Source organism: Passer montanus, unplaced genomic scaffold (genome assembly GCF_014805655.1).
Source record: "Passer montanus isolate IOZ18808 unplaced genomic scaffold, ASM1480565v1 scaffold73, whole genome shotgun sequence".
NCBI classification, from domain to species: domain Eukaryota; kingdom Metazoa; phylum Chordata; class Aves; order Passeriformes; family Passeridae; genus Passer; species Passer montanus.
Genome location: NW_024372481.1, coordinates 2,236,903 through 2,255,636, shown reverse-complemented (window position 1 = coordinate 2,255,636; position 18,734 = coordinate 2,236,903). Strand labels below are relative to the sequence as shown.

At 56.0% G+C, this 18,734-nt stretch overlaps 2 protein-coding genes across 4 annotated transcripts; one reads left to right on the top strand and one right to left on the bottom strand.

The window, feature by feature from the left end:
• Positions 1–27: 27 nt before the first annotated feature.
• PDCL (phosducin like) lies at positions 28–4,486 on the top strand. 2 transcript variants are annotated; one of them, XM_039730766.1, is made up of 5 exons: positions 28–206; positions 585–628; positions 937–1,111; positions 1,741–1,922; positions 2,845–4,486. In XM_039730766.1, the coding sequence occupies exons 3-5, from the start codon at positions 943–945 to the stop codon at positions 3,394–3,396; spliced, it is 903 nt and encodes a 300-aa protein (XP_039586700.1). In that variant the 5' UTR covers positions 28–206; positions 585–628; positions 937–942; the 3' UTR covers positions 3,397–4,486. The 2 variants fall into 2 exon arrangements, with proteins under 2 accessions (XP_039586700.1, XP_039586699.1); XM_039730765.1 differs by having other exon boundaries at positions 28–248.
• Positions 4,487–7,402: 2,916 nt separating this feature from the next.
• PTGS1 (prostaglandin-endoperoxide synthase 1) lies at positions 7,403–18,262 on the bottom strand. Of its 2 annotated transcripts, none has more exons than XM_039730790.1 (10): positions 18,170–18,262; positions 12,979–13,095; positions 12,714–12,854; positions 11,853–11,996; positions 11,330–11,511; positions 11,163–11,246; positions 10,602–10,848; positions 10,042–10,328; positions 9,287–9,434; positions 7,403–8,923 (listed from the first exon to the last, which is right to left on the bottom strand). In XM_039730790.1, exons 1-10 carry the CDS (start codon positions 18,213–18,215, stop codon positions 8,568–8,570), a joined length of 1,752 nt encoding a protein of 583 aa, XP_039586724.1. In that variant the 5' UTR covers positions 18,216–18,262; the 3' UTR covers positions 7,403–8,567. The 2 variants fall into 2 exon arrangements, with proteins under 2 accessions (XP_039586724.1, XP_039586725.1); XM_039730791.1 differs by having other exon boundaries at positions 10,054–10,328.
• Between the last annotated feature and the right edge of the window lie 472 nt (positions 18,263–18,734).

Here is an 18,734-nt window from a genome sequence, read left to right as displayed (position 1 = left end):
GAGCCACTCTGGGCTGGGCGGAGCGGGTCCGCTGGGGAAGCGCCGCTCGGGCCGCTGCTCCCGGGCCCCGCAGAATCCCGGCGAGGGGCGCGGCTCCCCGGGCGGGCGAGGGGAGCGGAGCCGGTTCGCTCGGGGCCCGCGGGATCACCGGCCGCAACCAACCCCTGGTCCCGCCCCAGGCCCGGCCCCGCTGCGGGGCGGTCCCGGTAATCCCGGGCCATCTGGCGCTGTAATCGGCTGAATCTGGGGTTAGCTCCCGCGGAACCTGCGGCGTCCGGCAGGAACAGCGGGAGCCGGGCTGAGTCCCTGGGCAGGAACAGCGGGAGCCGGGCTGAGTCCCTGGGCAGGGAAAGCGGGAGCCGGGCTGCGTCCCTGGGCACTAAAAGCGGGAGCCGGGCTGAGTCCCTGGGCAGGAACAGCGGGAGCCGGGCTGAGTCCCTGGGCACTAAAAGCGGGAGCCGGGCTGAGTCCCTGGGCACTAAAAGCGGGAGCCGGGCTGTGTCACACACTCGGCCTGGGCTGGCTGGAGACCCCTGCAACATCGAGCCCACATCAGCTGATCTGATTGAAATTTCTTCTTCCAGGTCTTGGTAGAAGCTTGTCTCTGAAAGACTGGAAAGGGATACAGGTCAGAACACTTTGATTTGTATAATTACATTGATGGTTTTTCAGCTCAAATCAATTGTTGTTGAATAATGCAAGAATTGCTCAGTAGCTGGGAATCGGCCTGATGGAGCTGTCCAGTGAGGCTCTAAGGTTTTAAACTGACTTTTAAGTTGTGGCTTAAGAATTAAGCCAGGTGACTGCCTGCATCCAGGGCTGTGTGAGAGTGGGCTGTGTTCTCCTGGGGTTAAAAACTGCCCAGAGGAAATAAAGGACCATCGTGATGAGCGTTTGATCAGAAATGCATCCTCTCTTTTGTTACTTTATTTTTAGAGCACAATGACTACTGCGGATGATAAACTGCTTGGTGAGAAGCTGCAGTATTATTACAGCAGCAGTGAGGGTGAGGATGAAGACAGTGAGAAGGAGGATAAAGAAGGGGAGAGCAGCATTCCTGAAAGTGTAGGCGAGGTGGAGCTCAGCAGCGATGGCAGCGCTGTCAACACAGGTATCATCATATCAGTGTACTTCTTTTGGACATCCTTTGTTTATTGGAAATTTTGTATGTTCTTCTAAAACTCTTTTTTTTTTTTAATGGAATTCCTGGGTTTATGCATATTTGAGTCAGAGGGTGATCAATTCCTGGCTGTTGTCTAACCTTATGTTTAATAGCTGTTCTTTTTTTAATGTTTGACTTCTCCTATGAGAGAATTCAAATTCAGCATCATATCTGAAGCAGTCAGGTTTTGGATAGAAAGCTGAGACAAGGCTGATTTGTACAATTTGGATGATAATATATCATTATTTTTGTTCTAATGAAAGCCATGCTAACAATAGGGGAACTCTTGTGGGCTGGTGGTTCTATTTCAAGAGCACAGGTATTGATCTTTGGGACAATTATATGAATAGCCGAGTTAAATAAATTGTAGGCTTATTAAAGAAAATATAGAAACTCAAGGACATGCAAATGGCAAATGACTTATTTCAATGTTTTGCATTGAAAAATACATTTTGCATAAACAAAAACATTTATGACTGGGTCGCTGTTTTACTGATTTATAAATTATTCCTCGATTGTAAGTGGTAGGTAAAATTGTGTTGTCTTTTGACACGAAATGGCTCCACACTGACGTGCAGGTCCCAAGGGAGTGATCAACGACTGGAGGAGATTTAAGCAGCTGGAGACGGAGCAGCGGCAGGAGCAGCGCAGGGAGATGGAGAGGCTCATCAAGAAGCTGTCCATGACCTGCAGGTCACACTTGGATGACGAGGCTGATCAGCAGAAGCAGAAAGAGCTTCAGGAAAAAATCAATGGGAAGGTAGGGTGGCACAAAGGCATTAAAATGCCACTTAAGTGTTTAACAGTTTTGTTTGCTTGTGATGACAAATCAGTGACTTAGCTGCAATACCAAAGAAGTCCAAAAGCTTTTTCCAGATTTCTCATCTGTTGATTAAGTCAATCTCATGTGATTAATAAGAATAATTGTCCAGCAAAATTATGAATGCTGCCTCCCCTGCCTGAAATTAGGAGCTCTTATTAGTATTTAGTAATTAATAATTAGTATTAAGTATTAATTCAGTAAGTGGGTGTTGAGAATTTAACTCTGAGCTCCAGAAATTGCAGACATTGGATGTAATGAATGGTTTTAATCAGCTGGGCAGTTAACTAGCCCTGAGTTGTTGTCAGAGAAGTTACTAATTTGCAGACATGTCTGTGCCTGTAGATGATGAAAGTTGGCTGTGCTCTCCTGTGTCTTGAGTGGTGCAGGTAAGTTTAATGAAGCAAGTGACCAGATACAAAACACATAAAATCCTGTTAATTTCAATTCTACAGGCACGATGGTGCCACAAAATATTAACTGAAAAGCTAAATAAAGAGCTGATGAGAAAGAAGCTCATCTGAGGTCAGGCACAGTTTCCAAATCAGCGCTCCCAGCTCGGTGAAAGCACATGGCCACCATTAACCTGGATTAAAGTGGGAGCATGGAGCAGCCACTTGTGTTATTAGTGCAGCTTGTGGAAACTGGAATACCCAGGGCTGAAATCTCTGTTCCCACTGGGCATGGTTTCTAATTAGATCAGAATGGAGTGTAATACACAGGGTGCTTGAGCCTTCATGGGTTGCACTTTGCTGTTATTAAAGATGAGTGACCCACATTAATCCTCTTGATTTATGTTCTCATTATGTAAGTGACCCATATAGCGGTGCAGCTGTTTTTCAGGAATCTGTGTGTTTTTTAGATGACTTTACAGGAATACAGCATGATCCACAATGATGAGGATGATGAGGAATTCCTGCAGCGCTACAGGAAGCAGCGGATGGAGGAGATGAGGCAGCAGTTGTACAGTGGGCAGCAGTTCAAGCAGGTGTTTGAGATCACCAGTGGGGAGGCATTTCTGGACACCGTGGACAAAGAGCATAAGAGCACACTGATCATGATCCATATTTATGAAGATGATATCCCTGGCACTGAATCCCTGAATGGCTGCATGATCTGCCTGGCTGCTGAGTACCCGACAGTGAAATTCTGCAGAGTGAAGAGTTCCCTCATTGGTGCCAGCACTCGCTTCACTAACAATGCCCTGCCAGCCCTGCTGGTCTACAAGGCAGGGGAGCTCATTGGCAATTTCGTGCGCATCACTGACCAGCTTGGAGAAGATTTTTTTGCTGTAGACCTGGAGGCTTTTCTGCAGGAGTGTGGTTTGCTGCCAGAAAAAGACCTGCTGCTCCTGACTTCTATACATAATCCATCTGCATGTTACAGTGAAGACAGTGATCTGGAAATAGACTGAGCCATTTATGGCAAGGGCCCGTAGGTGTAGTTGTGCTGTGGGATGTTCTTGTGCTAGGGATTGTTCTCTCTCCTCCATCGTGTGGGCATGTATTCCTCCCCTTCATGCACTTTGACTTTTCCTCATTAAAAATAACAACAAATTCCTAACATTTTCTTAAATTAATCCCATATCTACAACTAAAACAGTCTCATTTCTATGCAATTCAAATGTGTTTTACTCACCACAAAGTTCTAACATGATTCAGTCAGTTTAGGAGATTGTCTCAGTATCCTTGCACGTTTCAATTGAGATGTGGCCACCAACTCCCTAAGACAAGAACTGAGATTGCAAATAAAAGAGTTTTTAACATTCAAGACTTAATAATCTGGTGCTGAACAGCACCAGTTAAAAGTGTGAGGTCCCATGTTCCATTCCACAGTTTGCAGTCTCCTTCCTGGGAGTATTTTGTTCTAACACTTGGCCTTAAATTTTTGTTCCTTTCTCAGTTACAAATAACAACAACCCCAGTCTTCATCCTGAAAATTGCTTTTCAGCTGGAGAGAGTTCTTCTTCCCTTAACCTTCCCTGAGACATAAATGCAGTTACAGCTCATAATACATTCTTGGGTTCTAAATACCCATCCTTGGAGTTGACAGTAGTCACTTGATCAGAAAATGAGCTCTGCCTCTTCAGAGAGGCTGCCTGCTACAAAGAGCTCCAACCTGTGTGCTGAACAGCAGCAAGGAGAATTTTATTGGCAAAATGCAGAATTAGAACTTGAATAACCTCAGAATTTCATCCTATGCTAAAATTACTAAATCAGTTGTAAGGTTCTTTTCTGTCTGCCTTCATTAGTAGTAAGTGGACTATTATTATCTAAATACATGACCCAATGTAATGCCATGTTTAATGATTAAATTTAATTGCAATTTTTTTGTAAAGCACTTTGGAACATCAGGAAGAATTGCAAATGTGTCTGTGGATCCTAATAGGATCTTAGTAAGAATGGATCTTGGACTAGAAAAAGAAGAATTTCTAACTGTATCTATTTGAACTGTGTTTTAAAAAGTAGTATGAGCAGAAAAATAAATAATCTGTAGTTTAAAATTACTGAGTTGGCACAGATTGTAGTGTTTTAAGGAAACTGGCAGAAATCCAGGTTTTCAAATGTGGTGAGAGATTATTTCTTTTCATCTGAGACTTGCAGAAAAAAAAACCATGTAAGCTATATGGAATTAAATCATTGAGTGTGGGTATCAGCACATTTAAGGAAAATATCAAAGTAACTGTAACTCATATCCAGAGTGAGATTCAGTGAAGTCTGTTGTGCAGAGAGGGTGCATTTTAGCATCATCATAAAACCTGTCTTGGAGAGGGGATCAAGGCAGAGCTGTCTGCTTGAGTTGCTTTGAAGTTTTATTTTTATAAAGTGGGGTTTTTTTGCCCCCTATGGCAGCAAAACTGTGACAGGATCAAACCCTCCCCTGCTGCTCTGTGTCCAGTGGCCTGGAGCAAGGTGAATCCTGGTGAGGAACCTCCTGTGCTCAGGTAGGGGAGAGGTGGTTTGCAGTGCCAGTAGCAAAGAGGAGAAGAAAAAAGATCTGAATCCAATTAATCATTGATCTGGAAGGATATACAAGCACAGGGGAGTGAGGGGAGAGAAGCTGTGCCCTAACCCTGCATGCTTGTTCTCTCAGCTGTGAGCAGGGAGAGGAGGCTGAGCTGGGAAAAAGCTGCTGCTGCTGCTTTTGCCCTTTCTTGAAGCTGAATTTTCAAGGAGTTCTATAAATAGGAGTTGGAAAAGCACTTGTCATGTAGGTGTGCAGCCTCTGGGAAATGTTCTGTTTTGGAAGGAGTGGTGCAGTGCCGGGAGGCAGCCAGGAATGGTGGGAGTTCCAGGCCCTCGTCCTGGCATCACCTGCCTTTGCTCACAGAAATGAAGTTCCAATACAAACAGCAGAGTTTGGGCACGGAATGCGAGGGCACAAGGAAGCAGGATGGTTGCTTGGCCAGGGCAGGAATGAAATCCCAGGAGGAGCTCAACATGGACATTTAATCGTGGTGCCAGCTTGGGTGCCAGGCAGTGCAGGACAAGATTTAACCAAGAAAAGATTACCCTGAGTTTTTCTGGCCTCCCATCTGCCTCTTCTTTGTAAAATGTTCAAATTTGCCTTTGCTGAAAATCCAAACAAGTTTTTCTGTGCAATCACTGGCCTGACTCCTGAGGCAGGGGGGCCTGCTGGGGCGGGCTGGGAGAGTCTGGAGACTCCCTCCAAGGGGGATTGCTTTTCTCCTCCTGCTCAGTGAATCATTGCCTCTGAGGCCACACAACCCCAGATGCATGTTTTCCTTGTGGCTGCAGGAGCCCAGGCAGCCCCCTCCTCCTGTCCCTGTCCATCCCACCGCAGGCAAGGCACAGCTGGGCTGCTCGGAGGCATGTTTAAAAACACGGAGGATGTCCTGCGAGCTGTGTTTACCAAGAGCTCAACTAGAGGGTCCTTCTGGCAGCACTCTCCTCTCCAGAGCACAGCACAGAGCCCTTGCCACGGGTGGTGATGCACCAAACCATGTGTGGGTGCAAACACTGCCTTGGATGTGGCTGTACCTTGTGCTGGGCACACTGGTGGTGGTGGGAGCAATTTCTGCAAGCTGCCATGGCTGGAAAACCAGCAGAGAAAACAGGAGCTCAGCAGTGCTGGGCTGGGGGAAGCTCTGTGTGCAGGGCTGTGGGTGCCTGGGCTCCTGGGGGAGATCTCAATAGCGTGTTGGATGCTGTGCCTGGGGTTGGTGTGTGTTGATCCTTCAAAGAAACTATTTCAAAGCTTTTCCTGCTAGCAGGAGGGAGATGCTTTGCTGTCCTGGGCTGGTTGGAAGAGGTGCCAGGTTTGCCAGGGGTGGCTCAGCTATCCCAGGGGAGCATTCCTGCTTGGCAGAGAGCAGCCAGGCTCTCGGTGGCCCCGGGGCTCTCGTGCAGTTATCAGCCGGTCCCAAAGCAGCGCTGGCAGCCCCCGATAGCCTCGAGCAAACGCAGGATGTTTGTGGTTTAACTGAAACGAGCCGAGCTTGTGCCTGTCAGAGGGAAGGGAAGGATGCTCGGGGCTGGAGCCAGGAAGGGAAGGGAAGGGCGGTCAGAGCACAGCTGGAAGCACCGAGCACAGCTGGAAGTGTGCAGGGAAGGAGCGTGTGCTCCTCTCCAGTGCTGCTCAGCACTTCTGCACAGCACAGAGGGGCTGGGAGCACCGGGCTCTCCGTGTGCCAGGGCTGCTCAGGGCCAGCCAGGGAGCACAGGGCAGGTGAAGCTGCCTGCTGTGCCCTCGGGGTCTTGGTGGCCTCTCTGCCTCCCCACATCCCGTAGGAAAGTAAAATCCAGATGATATCCTGGTAATGCTGTCCCATTTCTGAAGGGTTAAAGAGAGTGAGTGAGAAGGCTCGTGCCTTGGGAGTCTCTCCTTGCACATGTTCCCTTGCTATGACGTTCTCCTACATCCCTGCCAAGGCACCAGCCCTTTAAACCTCCCTAGTTTGAAATTCCTGTAACACCTCCCTGGGAATCCTGCTGGATGGAGCAGAGGCTCAGGAGTGCTCTCCTCCTCCAGGACAGCAGAGGAAGGAGCTGCAGCTGCATGCTCTCTTACAGACTGGCTATTTCATGTCTACAAAACACCAGGCAGCCAGATGTATGTGTGGATAGTCTTTATGTGAGAGAAATACACAATGTTGGTCTAAGCGGTGTCACCATGGAATTACAGAATATCCTGAATTGGAAGGGACCCCCAAACATCATCACAGTCCAACTCCTGGCCCTGCCCAGGACAACCCCAACAATCCCACCCTGTGCCTGAGAGCATTGTCCAAACACTCTGAACTGTGGCATTTGAGCAGCACGGGGCTGGGGGGTGGCCAGAGGGGAGCAAAGTTCCAACTGCTTCAGGACACTCAGAGACCTCCATGAAAGCTTCTAAGGGAGAAGTTGCTCCATTTATTGCTTCAGGTGCAGTCAGCAATGGCCCAGCACAGCCGGAGATAGAGGAGTTTTTAAAATCATTTATTAAATGTCCTTTTTCCTGGAGCTTGACCAGGATCTGGTGGGGATCAAGGCCAGTGACAGTGGCTGCCAGCTACCACATGGCTGGGCTGGGCAAGGGCTGAGCTCTGTTTTGGGAGGACAGAAGCAGGCTCTGTGTGCTGTGAGGGTGTGTTTGCTGAGCTGTTAGTGCAGAAGGTGGAGGGTGATGATTTTGGGATGGAAGAGACTCCATCCCTTTGTGTGCACAGAGGTATCATCTTGCTCCGAGCAGCCCCGGGTTGGCAGCCAGTGGCACGTGCCAGGGTCCAAGCTGGCATGACACAGGTCTGGGGATCGACCTCATGCTTCTCTCTGGTCTCCTCCAGGAGAGACACTCTTTGGTTCCTTCTCCCAGCTGTGCTGGGTAGGCTGTTGCAGGAGAACTGGATCAGAACAGGTTTTTACTGCAAGCTCAGGCACTACTGAGCAGCACAGACACTGTGTCCTCCCCCCCTCTGCATGCTGCCACCTCCTCTGCATCCCTCGGGCAGCTCATCCCTTCACCAGGTGCAGCAGGGGAGGAGGGAGTGCTCCCTGGGCTCTGGGCTCCTGTTCTGAGCAGGAAAGAGTCTCTACTGCAAATACATGTCGTGTGAAGAAAAACTGGACTCCCGGTGAGTAAGAATTAAGTCAGTGCTAACCAGTTAACTAAAATGAAATTTTTCCAGTCTTACACTTATCACTGATTCTAAAAATGGTTTTCAGGCATAACATGGATATGACCCCTCTGAAGAGGGGCTGCTGGTGGCCTGGTGCTGGGAGGCAGTGGGGATGGAAGGTGACAAAGCACTGGGGAGTCCAGAGTGTCTGCTGGGGAACTCCAAAGCTGTGCAAGGTATTCACTATTGAGAGAGCTGGGTCTGCTGAGGACAGGGCTGGCAGCCACACTCCCAAGGCACTCGAGCTTTTCAGAGAGCAGGGAGCAGCCTCTCCTGGAGGGCTGGCATGGAGGACACCGGGGTGGGACCATGTCCTGTCCTGTTTCTGCTCGGCACAGCGGTGGCAGCTTCCTGCATCCCCACCATTCGCTGTGGGAAGGAACAGGATCCTCAGCGCCGGGCTGGGAGCTCAGCTCAGCCTGCACCAGGGCAAGGACAGTCCCTGCCTGGGCAGGTCAGCCCTGCTAGAGCTCTGCAGATGATCCAGCAGCCCGAGGGCTGCCGTGCTCCGCGGCGTCGGGCACGTGGAACGCCACGTACGGGCACTTCTTCACGTTGAGGCACACGAGCTTCTCGAGGGATGCCGTCTTCACTATCTCAAAGCCAGTTGCTCCACCAAATGTACTGGGTTTCCAGTACTCTGGGGAGCAGATGGGATTGCCAAAAAGCCCCTTCAGGGAAAATGGAGCTCCGATCTCCACCATGCTTTCCCCAAAAATGCCATTGGGTTGGGGTTTCTCCAGCAGCAGGCCTGGGTAAAACTCCAGAGCATCAATGTCTCCGTACAGCTCTTCCAGCTCTGCTGCTTTCTCTTCCTCTCCTGCACCAAGTGAACATCAGAGTGCTTTAGCAAGAGACTCACACCTGGCAAGGACTGGCCTGGCAGTGGGCAAAGGGAGAGTGGCTCCCTTGCAGGCAGTGGCAAGCCTGACTTCCACACCAGGGACTGTCCTTTGGCCTGGTCCTGCAGCCCCCAGGAGGAAGGACCCCTGCATCCCCTGACACCCCTGCATCAGCCCAGTCTGCCCCGCTGTGGGGCCATGAGCAGGCAGGGCTGGCATGGGCAGCAGCAGCTGCTGCAAGCCCAGGGGCAGAGGGGCAGCTCATGGCCATGTACTCACCCAGGGGCACAGAGTCCCTGGCCTGCCCCAGCAAAGCCCCAGGAGCAGCACTGCAGCCCTACCTGTCAGCTCCTGGAAGGACTTGTAGGGCTTCATGCCAAACCTTTTCCGATACTCGTTGAAGGGCTGGAGCCTCAGCTGCCGGGACTCCTTGATGACCCCGACGGCCACGTGCAGGACATTGGCATTGATGGTCTGTCCCCCACCGATCTGGAGGGAGAGACAAGGAGGACACACATCAGGCACAAGGCAGCACCAGCTCCAGAGGGCCACCACACTAAAGCATCCATGTCCTGGGCTCGTGTTGTGACACCAGCGGGTCACTGCAGCAGCAAGAGGAGGGGGAGCTGGGGGGCAGTGCAAAATCCAGCTGCAGAGCAGCTTGGTCAGGTCAGCCCTGACCTTCTCCAGGGCAGGAGAAGTCCCCAGTGGACAGGGCCCAGTGACCTGAGAGGATGAGAGAGATTTCAAGCTCACTGGGAGAACCCAAAGGGCCTCAGGCTCAGCCTCAGCTGGGCTGCTTGGCACAAGCAAAGGGTCAGGAATGGAGCTGCAGTCGCTTGGAAGAAAACATCCATGTGATGGCAGCAAAGAACAGTGCCAGGCACTGCTCCAGGGGGAGCTCCCGGCTTCCACAGGCTCCTGGCATCACCGGAATGTTTACTGCAGGGCACCAAGGGCAAGCAGCTGGGGCTGCCAGGGCCAGCCTTGCCACGGTGCTGGTGGGGAGGACTCTTCGTGTGCTGCCCTGGGCATCGGTGTGACATGGGCACCACTGCACGCGTGTGCCCCTGGGGAGGACAGAGCAGGACCTTACCCTTCCTGCTACCTGCTTGGAAAAGGACTCCACCAGCGCCTCCACGCCGTAGTCCATGAGCATGGAGGTGTTGTAGAGGAACTGCTTGTAGCTGTACTCTTGTCCCTGGATGATGAAGGAGTCGGGCATCAGCCCGTGCCAGTGATAGAGCTGGTTGAACTCCACCGCGATGCGATTGCGGTACTGGAACTGTGACCCAAACAACAGCTCGGGGTCGAACTTGAGGCTCAGGTAGTACCCACTGAGGTGCTGCACGTAGTCCTCAACAACGATCTTAATGGTCTCCCCTGGGCAGGAGAAAAGAAGCAGCTGGCAGCAGAAGGAGCCACCAGCTCTGCACCTGAGATGTTACCCACATCTACCACAGCAGCCATCCACCTCCAACTGACCATTTTGGATGGCCCAAAGCCAATTTTTTTTGCTATATGGACCAAAACAAGCGATTCCCAGAAGGATGCCAGAGCAACTGCCTTAAAGGCAGTTCGGCCATCACCCTCCAAAAGAGGCTGGCCAGCGTGTGAGTCCTTGGGGGGAGGGACAGGGCGGGGGCAGCTCCTCACCGATGAGGATGAGCCGCGCTGTCTGGAAGAGCTGCTCGTCGCTCCAGGTGGGATGCTCCCTCTTGAGCAGGTCGCAGACGCGGTTGTGCTCGCGCAGCCAGAGCGTGGCGTACACGCAGAGCCCCGGCAGCAGCCCGAACACCTCCTGCCCCACGGCCAGCTGCTGCTGCTCGGGCACGCCCGGCGGGTACACCATGTGAACCGGCGCCTCGGTGACCGTGGGCGGGTACACCTCTCCATCCACCACCTGGGGACACACCGGCGAGAGGGCAGGAAGAGCAGAGGGGACAAACAGCCCAGTAAAAGCCTGCCCAGCCAGGAGCTGTCTCCCTAAGGGCACCACATCTGCTCTACTGCAAGAGGGGAGTAGAGCAGAAACACCTCTCTCACACAGCCCCAAATGCCTGCTGCCATCTGAGCAGCTGCACCCCAGATTGTCCCCCAGCCAGCAGCCACACGGGACATCAGGGCTGGGGTCTGCCAAGAACTGCCTGAGGAACATGGGCTTCAAACAACCCTGGCTCACAGGCTGGGGTGTGTTTCAGTGGTGCTGGGTGCTACCTGGAATTTCAGCTTCCCATCTCGGAAGAGTCGCAGCTGGTGCTGCCGCTGCAGGTTGTCCCCATACAGATGTCCCAGGTCCACCTGTGGAGAGAGCAGAGCATCAAGGCTGCCCTGAGAGGCACAGGGACCCCAGCACCCCCTCATTCCTGTCCCCATGCCCTCACCCCATGCCCCAGAGCCTTGGTGAAGCCACGTCCCATCTTCCCAGATGTCTTGAAGAACTGGTGGGTGAAATGCTGGGCGAAGAAGGCAAACATCATGTTGGTGCCTCGAGGATCAGCCTCAAACTTCTGCCGCAGCAGGAACCTCTCAGCCAGCAGCTGGGGGTCAGGGAGCTGCAGCTTCCCTGCAAAGGATGGAGGTTGAGGGAAGATGCCCAGTGCCAACCCAGCTGGGTACTGGTGCTGTCTGCAGGGTTGCTGGTGGTGTCTGCTGCAGCATCAGGCACAGACTCATCTGCACAGACACCTTGCAGCCCTGTCACACAGGCTGTGACATGCCCCAGCAGCTCAGCCTGAGCTGTCCCAGCAGCAATCCAGATGCCATCAAGCTCCTCCTGCTGCAGAGCCAGTCTGGGCAGGACAGTGGTAGCACGTGGCACTGCCAGATGTATCCATGGCAGCAAAAGCTTGGCCATGGCTGGGTGGGAAACACTCAGGGTGAGGGTCCCCTGGACCAGGCACGTACCTTTGGTGCCCATGGGCGTGGGGCAGTTGTCGGGCACGGGCGGGAGGACGCGGGTGTAGTAGCTGACGTTGGCATAGGCCTCCCAGCTGATGTAGCCATAGTCTGAGTTGAAAGTGGGGGGGCTGGGGATGAGATTGGCACGAACTGAAAGGAGAGAGGGGGATCACCACTGTGGGGCTTGAGGCAGCAACGCACAAGCTCTGCCCCAGGTCCCTGCCTGCCTGCTCTGCGCTGCCAGACACCCCTTGACACCCCAAAAACCAGAAAGGTACCAGCAGTGCAGGCATGTGGGTGTCCTGGGCTTTGCTCCGAGCCTTTTAAAGGTTGCAATTCCCTGCAGAAAAGGAGGGCTTGTGCTAATATGCTAAGTGGATTCTTGGATGATGAATGAGATGACAAACCCATAGAAATGGTGAAGCCAACAGCCGGAGCCTTGCAAGCGTGTCGCTCCGGCTCCAAGAGCTGGAACCTAAATATTTATGCAAAGTGATGAATATGGAGACATGAGTAACAAGGGCCATATTTCCACAGGCTGCTCTCTGTGCAGCTGTGAAACAGCTCCTTGGCCTGGGGAGTGCAGCATGCCAAGAACTGCTCGTGTTTTCCAGCCAGCTGGACCCCCTACACCCCAATGCAACCCGGCTGGGCAGCCCCCCGAGCACAGTGACAGTGTGACAGGGTGATGGAAGGACAGGGTGACAACCTTCTGAGTCTCCTGGTGAGGTGACTCAAGCCTGATGCCCACCCTGCTCACAGGAGCTGCTCAGCATTGCTGCAGCCCTGCTACCCCACCCACACATCTGTGCATGCCAGGGGGTCCTCGAGTCCGGCTGAATCCCAAGACCCTCTCCAGCCCCTCACCTGTCAGCACGAGCCTCATGAGCGTGTCCCTGATGAAGGTGCTGTTGATAATGTCCCAAAACCACTTGAAGTGGGTCAGGATGAAGTGGTAGAAGGCAGGACTGGGCTTCAGCAGGTTGTGGAGACGTGTCCAGAACTCAGCTGGGGGAAACAGCCCAGTCAGTCTCCCTGCTGAGGAGCCAGCCCAGCCACCAGTGAGTGCTGTGGGCACAGTGCTGTGGCACAGTGCTGTGGGCACAGTGCTGCCCGGGGGACAGGGACTCACGGGAGGTGCAGTTAACCCCGTAGTAGCCGGTCCGCGTGCAGTCGCACTCGTATCCTCTCAGGCCGACCCTCACGCACACCCCTTGGTTCTGGCAGGGGAAATAGCAGCAGGGATTCACTGCAGAGAGAGAGAGAGAGAGAGAGACATCAGCATCCAGGCAGCACATCGCTGCGTCTGCTGGCTCCCTGCTCCTCAAGGGGGACAGTGCCTCGGGCACAGCCCAGCCAGGCCCAGCGCAGGGGAGGAGGTGTAAGAGCCAAGCACTGCCCTGTTGTGGTGGTCTCCCCCATGCCCGGGGGGCTGCTGCGCCCCCGGAGCCCCTGCCCAGGCCGAAGCCATGCAAACAGCCACTGTGTAATAACAACAGCCATTGTCAGGCCGTTTGCTTTGGCAGGGCCCCGAGCGGATGGAAAGGGCCTCTCTGGGCTCACTCCCGGCTCCCGCCCGGCCCCTTCCTCCACCACCTTCATGCCCAGCCTGCAGGATGAGATAAGGCCCCTTCAGCCCTTCCCAGGGCAGTGGGAACACGAGGGACAGGGAGACCCCCTGGCACAGAGCAGCTCCCACGCTGAGGCAGCTCCATCCCACCGAGTCTGTCCGGGCTGTCCTGGAGCAGGAAGGTCCTTTAACTCCACCATCCACAGCCCCTCCAAGGGCAGCAAACCTCAGGGGATACAGAAACACAGTCCAGGGTGGCCCGAGGCTCCTCTGCCTTCCAAGGAATGCTCTGGAAATTGGGATGTTCCTGTCACAGCTGTGCAAACCTCAGGGGATACAGAAACACAGTCCAGGGTGGCCCGAGGCTCCTCTGCCTTCCATCAGCCAAAGGAATGCTCTGGAAATTGGGATGTTCCCTGTCACAGCTGCCTCCTGAAATCCTCACCGGTGGCATTCCCAACTCACCAAGCCAGCTCTGGACAGAGCCTTTGTGCCAGGAGGGAAGAGCCTAAAGCCCAGGCCTGGCTGCACACCTGGAACACACTGGAGGCCACCAGCCCCACCAGGGCACACAGCACCCATGGACAAAGTGCCACCAGCCCAACACAGCGCCCAGCTCTGGAGCTGCTGGCTGCAGGAATGGGGGACAGGCAGCACACCCCGAGTGCTGAAGAGACTGACAGCCACTGCCAGTGTGCCCAGTGCCACAGCTGATGGAGGAAGATGCCCTGATGTGGCTCCTGAGCTCACCAGATCCTGAGCTCACCAGACCCCTGCCAGACTTGCTTCAGGTTCTTCTGGAATTTGGGAACAGGTTCCATTGCTGGGGTGGTAGGATGGGCATGCAGAACAGAAACCACTTTTTTCCATAGGAAATTGCAGTTAAAAATTAACATCTTTGGAAAATTAAGGTAATTTTGTGAAGTTGCTCTGTCTCCCAGCAGGCACGTACTCGGGGCAGGGCAGGGAGCCCGGGGCTCAGCCAGCAGCTCTGCCGGGCTGTGCTCAGCCCTGTGGTCCCAAATCCCTCACTGCACAGGGCCCGACTTGCAAAGGCGTGTTCAGCTCCCAGCACTTCCATCAGGCTCCCTTTCATCTTGCATCTTTTCATGTCTCCAGACGGCAGGCAGCAGGCAGGATCTTATTTATCTCAGACAAATTAAGGTCAGACCACCCGTTCAGATTTTTGCAAGATGGGAATTTTTGGAAAGGGGGAGGTGTTGCAGCGCAGCTGGAGCATCCTCTGGGCTATTCCCACGCCGTAGCTCCACACTTGGCTGTGCTGCAGACCCGGTAAAAGCCGCGAGGAGCAGCCCCGTGCCGTGCCCGGTGCAACCCGGGCGAAGCCGGGCTCCTGTGGGCGCCGCAGCCACAGGGCTGGGAGGATGCCCCGGCACGGCAGGTCGAGTCCTGCCCCATCTCCGGCTGATACGGGAAGTCGGGAGGAGCTCTCTCGGCCGGGTGCGGGGCTCGGTGGCTCGGGGGGCCGAGCCCTCCTCCGAGGCGGGTTTGGCCCTGCCCGGGCCGCCTCCCCCGGTTCACCGCGGTGTCAGCTCCGCCGGCTCCCGGAGGTGGGGTGGGAGCAGCGTGTTCCAGCCAAAAAGGGTGGGAAGGGGCTGGAGCGTGTCCTGGCCCGCGACACCAGCCCCATCCCACCCTGACGGAGCCTCCCTCCGCAGCAGCTCCACGCCCCGGCCAGGAATCCTGCGCTGGCCCTGCCAGGAGGCTCCAGGTATGGGAAAGGCGCTGCCAGCGGCCCCTCCGTGCCGGCAGGGCTGGTGAACACGCTCCATCACCGCTGAAAAATGCCAATTTCGGGGACAACATCCGTTCCACAGACCGCAGCCAAAGCAACCTGGGGTGAATCACGGCCGGGATGGAGCCGGGCTCGCTCCGATGGACACGGCCCCGCTGCCGCAGGCTTTGAAGACAATGGAACGCTTACGCACTTGTTTTTCTGATCCTGGAAGGTTTCTCGGGCCCACAAACTATTCACAGCACACACACCACAGCCAGATTGTCATCTGCAACCACTTCTGGCAGCACCATGGGCAGGAGCAGCGTGCCAGCCTCACAGCTGTGCTCCACGTGGGCTCGGGGATCCTCCCCCTGCACCTGAGCCAGGCTGGTGCCAGGGATAGCCTGCAGGGCTCACACAGCCCCGGGGCTCTCGGGTGGTAGCTGGCTTCACCCGGCAGCTCTCTGTGAGCCCACTGCGGAGGGGATGTGCTGGGAGGAGGTGAGACCGCAGGCAATGGAAACAGACATGAATGCAGGGCAGATTGAGGTGCCCACCTGCCTCCACACAGTGCCCGACCTGCCCCATGGCTGGGGCTTGGGCACACGGAGATGTTGGGGTGTTGCCACTGCTCCTGTCTGGCAGTGTGACTTGTGCAGTGGCTGCTGAGAGGACAGTCGGGTTTACCTTGCAAGAACGCTTGGACAAAACTACACCCCTGAAGGCAAGTTAGCAGCCAAAGGCAATATCTGCAGGGAAAACTGAGAAACACCTTGGGACCAGCCTGGCTCTGCTCGCAGCCAGAGGAAAAGTCTACAGAGAACAAACACCAGGGCTCAGAGCCAAGGTGCAGCCAGTGAGGAGTCAAGTAGAGTGCTCTGAACAGCAAACATCAAGTGAGCAGGAGATCCCAGCCTCAGCCCAACATCCTGTTATTTGGTCTTTGAGAGCAGATCCGAGGACTAGATTAGGGCTGTGGTCCTCCTGGTGTAACCCTGGGGAGGAGCAGAGCCCAGATCTCTGCTGGCAGCACCTCAGGGCACAGCACAGTTCCCCTAATTTCTCAATCAGATATCTCCCTCCCTAATTAAGGCTTGGGAAAAAGCCGTTTTTTCATGTACATCATGTATCCCAGGTATTTATTTTTCCTCCACATAATGAAATTTGCTTTGATCCTGCTGTGCAGCAGTCAGCTCCAAGGCTGCACCATTCCAGCGCTGCATCTGTCCCAGCTGCTTCAGGCACGTGGGTCCTCAGCATGTCCCCAGGCCCTGTCCTGTGATCAGCAGGACACACAGATGCTGGCCCCAGCTGTCCTCAGCTCCCAGAGGAACTTTTCAGGAAGATAAAACACATGTAAAGAGATGGCTAAGCCAGAGAAGGAGCATGCAGAGGCTGTCCCTTGCCACCTGTGGTGCAGCCCAGCCAGTGACAGCCATGTCTGTCCCCTGGGGGCTCTCCTTTCAGCAGAGGTGGCTGATGTGCCCTGCAGTGGGGTGCCTGCCACCTCCCCAGCCACACTCAGCACTGGGGTCACCTAGCCCCACTGTTTCTGGTGGCTGGGCCTGTCACACCTGCCAGGTCACACCCCAGCTTCTGGAGTCCCCTGCAGAGCTGGCATGGCTGCCCTCTGCATGGCCACGGGACCCCTGCAGCCATGGGTCCTGTTCCCTTTCTGGGACGTTCACAGCTGAAACAGGGAAGTCTGCACCTCGAGGTCACTGGTTTTGCAGAGGACCAGCTGCTCCAGCCCAGAGAAGTCCCTGTTCTCCTGAAGGATGGGGTGGGAAGGGGTGCAGGCAGCGGGAAGGCCAACTCCCCCTGCTCTGCACCAGCTCTGCTGAGCCCAAACCACTCGGTTTGGGTCAGTCCTGCCATGGTCCTGCTCCCCCTGCAAGGGGGGCTCCTGCTGCACTCCCCACGTTCAGCCTGCACTGTAGGGGCTGGGGACAGAGCTGATGGGGTTTGAGAAGGGTTTTATTTAATCACATGCTCCATAGGTGCCTGCCATAACCAGCACCTCCTGGTGTGCCTTGAACTCCTACAGGGCATGGGCATGGCAAGCAGACGACGGCTGAGGCCACCAGAGCCACCCCTGCTGCTCCCAGCCCTCCATCCTCACTCCCAGCTGCAGCGACACCGGCCGTGTGACAGCGGCAGCGTGTTTGGGGACATGGACTGTCCCCCTCTCCTCCGAAAGCCCCGTCCCGGCCGGGAGGCTGCGGGAAGAGCCGGGCACTGCCCCTCGGCCGGGGTGGCCGCGGTGCTGGCGGGGCTCCAGCCCTGTCGTGCGTCCCCGGGCCAGCGCTGTCGCCCCGGGCCCTGCGTGCGGTCCCTGCTCGGTCGCTGCGGGAGGCGGGGGAAGTTTGTTCCACCCGGGCGCTCCTGCTCCCAGCCGGGCGTGACGGGCCGGAGCCTGCGGGCACTCTGACCCGGCCGGGGGGCTCCTGTCAGCCGCCCCTGCCCACCCTGCCTGCCGTCCGCCCCGGGCACGGAGGGCACCGGCGGGCGAGGGCGAACCGGCGGCCACGAGCGCGATCCCGCCCGGGAGCCACCGGTCCGCGGCCCGGTCCCGCAGCTCTCCCCGAGTCCCCGGGACTCCCGGTACTGGACCCTGCGGGGCCAGGTCCCCTCGCACCCCCCGGTGCCGAATGTCCCCTGTTCGGGATGTCGCCGCTCCTCCGGTACCGACTCCCCCGCGTCTCCCTCGCTCCCTCCCTCCCGGTGCGGTCCCGCCCCGCGTACCGGAGCCGGTGCCGGCGGCGCTCCCGGCGGCGCAGAGCAGCACGGCGTGGGCGAGCAGCAGCCGGAGCCCCGCGGCCGGCGCTGCCTCCCGCCCCCGACGGCACGGGACGGGACGGGGCCGCCTCCGACAGCCCGGCCCGCCGGGGGACTGCCCCGGCCGCGCTCCCCTCCTCCGGCCCGCTTGGCCACCCCTGCATCCCCAGCCGTGCCCCGGTCCGTGCCTCTCCGGGAACCCCAGCTTGCTTCGTTTCCCTCCCAGTTTCCACCTACCCGAACATCTCCATAGACAGCTTCTGGTTCCCACATCCCGCTGCATCCCCACGCCCTCGCTCCCACGTCCCCCTCCATCCCCATTCCACACCCCCATCCCAGGTTCCGTGCCCAGCCCCCGATCTCCTCGGCCTGGCTCAGCTCCTCCTGGCCGCAGGGGCTGCCCTGGCAGTGCTGCCCGGCTGTGCCAGGAGCCCGGCTGCCCACAGCCGCCAGCGGCCAGAAAAGCTGAGTTTATCGGCGGAACCATCGCTGGCTGTTTCCTCCCGGACGCTTTGCTCCCAGCATCAGCCGCTGCCAGCCGGACAGGACTCAGCCAGCCCGGCTCGGGCAGGCAGCAGCCACCCCACAGGAGCAGAGTGGGGCTGGGAGAGGCTCTGCATGGCTCTGGGGTAGGCGAGAGCGTGGTGAGCTCAGACCTGGCTGGGATGTCCCCAAACTGGTGGAACGCAGAGCTCAGAGCCTGCTGAGACTCTCCTGTGCTGCGCTGTGGAAGAGGCAGAGACCCCAGCGCAGGCCTGGCTGTGTGAGGGGATTATCCTGGGTTTTGCTGAGCTGCAGGAAG